General features: G+C 57.2%; 1 protein-coding gene across 1 annotated transcript in view; it reads left to right on the forward strand.

The window, feature by feature from the left end:
- The first annotated feature begins 4,101 nt into the window (after positions 1-4,101).
- The window catches only part of Slc8a2 (solute carrier family 8 (sodium/calcium exchanger), member 2), a 20,968-nt gene continuing 19,687 nt past the window's right edge, over positions 4,102-5,382 (forward strand). The window contains exon 1 of the mRNA XM_013032573.1: positions 4,102-4,776. Coding sequence (XP_012888027.1) covers positions 4,102-4,776 — 675 coding nt within the window. The remainder of the gene's footprint in view (positions 4,777-5,382) is intronic.

The raw sequence follows: 5,382 nt of genomic DNA on the forward strand, positions 1-5,382 counted from the left end.
CTTGGGGCTGTGTCAGGCCTGGCCAGTTCTCTCTCTCTCTCTCTCTCTCTCTCTCTCTCTCTCTCTCTCTCTCTCGTGGCATGCTAGGCACAGATCTCTCGCTGGGGATGGGAGGCAAAGGTTTTTCCTGGCTACCACTTGGGGGGCTCGTGGCCAGTTCTCCTCCCTATTCTTGGGGAAGAGCCCCAGAGATGAGGGCTGGGGAGGAAGGGCCATGTGTCCTCCGCCCCCCTGGCCGGGAGCGAGGTCCCCGCCCCATGCCTGCACCGCGTGGGGACTCCAGATGGCTGGGGAGATCCCACGCCTTTGCTTTCCGGTCTCTGCTCTGCGCCTGACTGGAAAACTGGGTGCTTGGCCAAGTCCTTCCTCTCCCCACTCCAGACCTCAGTTTACCTGCGGGTGTAGCCCAGCCCTGAAGCCCAAGTAGAGAGTGTGTGTGTGTGTGTGTGTGTGTGTGTGTGTGTGTGTGTGTGTGAGATCTGCAGACATAAATGGTAATAGAATGTGTGTGTTCAGAAATCGGGGTCCCCCCTTTACACTCATAGGGGTGTCGGGCAGAAAGGGGGGAACCCCACTGAGCCATCTGGCCACAAGCCTATGAGGCTGCAGGGAGATGGACCCGGACCGGCTGCCGCCTCTCCAGGACCTGGGCAGCCCACACGGCTGCTGCCCCCTAGTCCCCCTCCCAGCCCTGCACCCCACGGACACAGATCAGCTTTCAGGCTGCTGGCACTGGAGGCCTGGGAGGTGGAGGTGGGCAGGGCAGGAGGAGCACTGAGCACTGGGAGCCCCGAGGCCCCGCACTGGAGCCCAACCCAGCCTCCTGGCCATTCATTTTACAAATATTTATCTAGTGCTTTCTCTCCTGACCTCTCCTCCCCTGAGGCCCGCAAGGAGAGCCGGCTGGCTGTCTGTCTGAGCAGGGGAGGGAGTGCTAGGAGCTCTGGCTGGCTGCCTTTGGCTGATTTACGGGGCGGGAGGGGGGGCATCCCCACCCCCAGGCCTGAAGTACTAGGTGAAAACAGTAGCCAGGGGCTGCAGTAAGAAAGACCTAGGGTTAGACTTGGGGGAGGACTGGCTCCCCAGGCCACAGCTCTAACTGGTTAGAAGCATTTAGATGAATGCTTGCCTCTCAGGTGGCCCCAGCATCTCTGAAAAGCCCAAAGAGAGGGAGGGGAACAGTGAGCTGGAATCATTGCTTTAGCTCCTGGTGGGTAATTATGCCTATGTCGTTGTTAATTAGGGGGCTGCTAATTGGCTGTATCATTAGGGGCCTTGCCAAGGGGGCTAATTGTGTGGTGGCCCTTTAAGAATCACCCCTCTTCCCGCCCACGCCTTCTCTCCCCCTCTCCCCCCTCTCCATTTCTCTCTCTCTCTCTCTCTCTCTCTCACACACACACACACACACACACACACACCACACTCACACTCTCCTTTTAGAGAAGTTCTGCCAACATTCTGTCTCCCTCCTCCAGGAGCCAGCTCCTGTACGTGGGTGTGAGTCGGGGGCAGGCTGTAGGTTAGACTCCCAGAGGAACTTTTCAGACAGGATTGGAAGCTGAGGGTGGAGGGGTAGGGAGGTGACCAGCTAGGACTACTCTTCTGCCCTCCATCCTTTCTCTTCTGGGTTGCTATAGTGACACAGGGGGCAGGGCCAAGGAGTTCCTACTTGGGGTCCCTCTTTGAAGCCACCGACCCAAGTCACTGCTGGGTGATTTGGGACAAGTTATTTGATCTCTCTGAGCCTTGATCCTCTCCTCTGGGAAATGGGTGGAGCTCCCTAAAGAGAGACAGTCGTGCCATTTTGGATAGATGGGCAGGGAAGGTGACAACTGGAGGAGAGGGTGTGAGGGTCTGGATGTGGGGGGAGAGAGTCCCAGGAAGGGGGTGCAGCAGGTGCAAAGGCCCAGAGGCAGAAAGCCCTGTGAAGGGGGTGGTGTGGCTGGAGCTGCGTGGGAGAGGAGAGGAGAGCAGAACATGGGGTCAGAGAGCACATGGGATGGGAGGGGCGCTGGTACCCAGAGATGCCACCATGACAAGGAAGAATAGCAATCCCTCCCAGCCCCACCACATCCCAAAGCCAAAGCAGGAGCCCAGTGAACGCTAGCCGAGAGCCATTAGACTCACAGACACTCTGTGTCTGGCCTCATTTACCTATTGTCACTGCTGGGGTTTTCTCCCAGGCATCACCTGCAGCCATCGTCCCCTCCCTTCTCAGGGCTATGTAAGGTTCCACCTCACCTCTGCTTGACCACAAGCTTCTACATGGCATTGCTGACCAGCCTCTGGATTCAGAATTGCTTAGCTTCCAGATGAAACCCACGGGGAATGCCTTCTAGGTACCTTTTGGTGGGTAGATGAACCTGCGTCTCTTGGTTCATTTCCTAGGAGCAAGATGGTAGAGGGCTGGGTGGTAGAGGGCTGGGTGGTAGAGGGCAGGACGATGGAAAGCTAGATGGCAGTGCTGGGTGGTAGAGGGCAGGATGATGGAGGGCTGGATGGTAGAGTTCTGGGGGGTAGAGTGCTGCATGGTAGAGCCCTGGATAGTAGCGGGCAGGATGGTAGAGGGTGGGATGATGGAGGGCTGGGTGGTAGAACACTGGATGATAGAACACTGGTTAGTAGCGGACAGGATGGTGGAGAATAGGATGATGGAGGGCTGGATGGTAGAGTGCTGGATGATAGAGCCCTGGGTAGTAGAAGACAGGATGGCAGAAGGCTGGATGGTAGAGTGCTGAGAGGTAAAAGTGCTGGATGGTAGAGGGAGGGATGATGAAGAGCTGAATGGTAGAATGCTGGGTGGTAGAGTGCTGGATGATAGAGTGTGGGGTGGTAGAGAGCAGGATAGCAGAGGGCAGGATGATGGAGGGCTGGATGGTAGAGGGCTGGGTGGTAGAGTGCTAGATGATAGAGCCCTGGATAGTAGAGGGCAGGATGATGGAGGGCTGGGTGGTAGAGTGCTGGATGATAGAACACTGGTTAGTAGAGGACAGGATGTGGAGAGTAGGATGATGGAGGGCTGGATGTTAGAGCCCTGGATAGTAGAAGGCGGGATGGTAGAGGGTGGGATGATGGAGGGTTGGGTAGTATAGGGTAGTAGAGGGCAGGTTGGTGGAGAGCAAGATGATTGATAGAGCACTGGATAGCAGAGGGCAGGATGATAGAGCACTGGATAGTAGAGGGCAGGATGGTGGAGAGCAAGATGATAGATACTAGATAGTAGAGGGCAGGATGATAGAGCACTGGATAACAGAGGGCAGGATAGTGGAGGGCAGGATGATAGAGCACTGGATAGTAGAGGGCAGGATGGTGGAGGGCAGGATGATAGAGCACTGGATAGCAGAGGGCAGGATGGTGGAGAGCAGGATGATAGAGCACTGGATAGCAGAGGGCAGGATGATAGAGCACTGGATAGTAGAGGGCAGGATGGTGGAGGGCGGGATGATAGAGCACTGGATAGCAGAGGGCAGGATGATAGAGCTTTGCAGAGTATAGGGCAGGATGGTGGAGGGTGGGATGATAGAGTGCTGGATAGCAGAGAGCAGGATGGTGGAGGGCGGGATGATAGAGAGCTGGATAGCAGAGAGCAGGATGGTGGAGGGCGGGATGATAGAGCGCTGGATAGCAGAGGGCAGGATGGTGGAGGGTGGGATGATAGAGCGCTGGATAGTAGAGAGCAGGATAGTGGAGGGCGGGATGATAGAGCGCTGGATAGCAGAGGGCAGGATGGTGGAGGGCGGGATGACTGACCAGAGGTTCTCAGAGTTCCTAACTGGTTCGTGCTCTCCCAGCTTCACAGGGGGTCCTCTGTCCTTTGCCCTCCGTGTTTATTCCCTTATGTGCTTGCATTTGTGTTTGTTTTTGCAAGAACCTCGCTCTGTAGCCCAGCGGAGCCTCAAACTCCCTATCCTCCTCCCTCAGCCTCCCAGGCATACTTCTTGGCCGTCCCTGGGTGTGCCGGACGCTCTCTGGGGCATCTCCTCGGTCACTCCGGGAACCCAACACACCTCGGCTTTTGTGCGACAGAGCGGAGTAGGGTCCTCTCCCCTGACCTCCTCGTCGTCCTCCTCCTCCCCCCTCCCAGGACCCCAACGTCCCCCCATGGCTCCGCTGGCTTTGGTGGGGGTCGCGCTCCTCCTCGGGGCTCCCCCGTGCTTGGGAGCCGTCACCCCGACGCCCTCCCTGCCGCCTCCTCCAGCCAATGAGAGCGAGGACAGCCCGGAGGGCTGCCAGGGCTCCTACCGCTGCCAGCCCGGGGTGCTGCTGCCCGTGTGGGAGCCGGACGACCCGTCGGTGGGGGACAAGGCGGCGCGGGCCGTGGTGTACTTCGTGGCCATGGCCTACATGTTCCTGGGCGTGTCGATCATCGCCGACCGCTTCATGGCGTCCATCGAGGTGATCACGTCCAAGGAGAAGGAAATCACCATCACCAAAGCCAACGGCGAGACCAGCGTGGGCACCGTGCGCATCTGGAACGAGACCGTGTCCAACCTCACGCTCATGGCCCTGGGCTCCTCGGCCCCCGAGATCCTGCTGTCGGTCATCGAGGTGTGCGGCCACAACTTCCAGGCTGGGGAGCTGGGCCCGGGCACCATCGTGGGCAGCGCCGCCTTCAACATGTTCGTGGTCATCGCCGTGTGCGTGTATGTCATCCCGGCCGGCGAGAGCCGCAAGATCAAGCACCTCAGGGTCTTCTTCGTCACGGCCTCCTGGAGTATCTTCGCCTATGTCTGGCTTTATCTCATCCTCGCTGTCTTTTCCCCTGGTGTGGTGCAGGTGAGTGCAGATGGTCCTCTTCCTGTCTGTCTGTCTGTCTGTCTGTCTGTCTGTCAAAATCTGGCTCTCAGCTTGGCGCATCGATTCACTAGATGCACAAGTGAATGTTCCTAGGACCAAGGGCTGGAGTCCCCCCACCCCCCACCTCAGGGTGCTGTAAGCGCGTCTCTGAAGGCCGCAGGTGGTACCACCTACTGCTCCATGGTACTCATGCATCCAGGGTACTTTGGGAACCCTCATAAGTTTGGGTATGGTGGCTCATGTCTGTAATCCCAGCTACATGGGAAGAGGAGATGGGAAGATCATGGTTCAAAGCCAGTTAGAGGGGGGAAGGATCTCAAAGCATAAGCCAGGTATGGTGGTACATGCCTGTGAGGAAAGTCTGAAGTTGGACCCTGGGAAAAAAAATAAAAATATAATAACTTAAAGCAGATGAGTGCCAATGGTTCACGCCTGTCATCCTAGATTCTCAGGAGGCTCAGATCTGAGGATCCCAGTTCAAAGCCAGCTGGAGCCGGAAAGTCCAGGAGACTCTGATAAAATTACCAGAACAGCAGGAAGTGGAGCTGTGGCCCAAGTGATAGAGTGCCAGATTTGAGCAAAAAA

Source organism: Dipodomys ordii, unplaced genomic scaffold, assembly GCF_000151885.1.
Source record: "Dipodomys ordii isolate 6190 unplaced genomic scaffold, Dord_2.0 Scaffold156, whole genome shotgun sequence".
Taxonomy (NCBI): Eukaryota; Metazoa; Chordata; class Mammalia; order Rodentia; family Heteromyidae; genus Dipodomys; species Dipodomys ordii.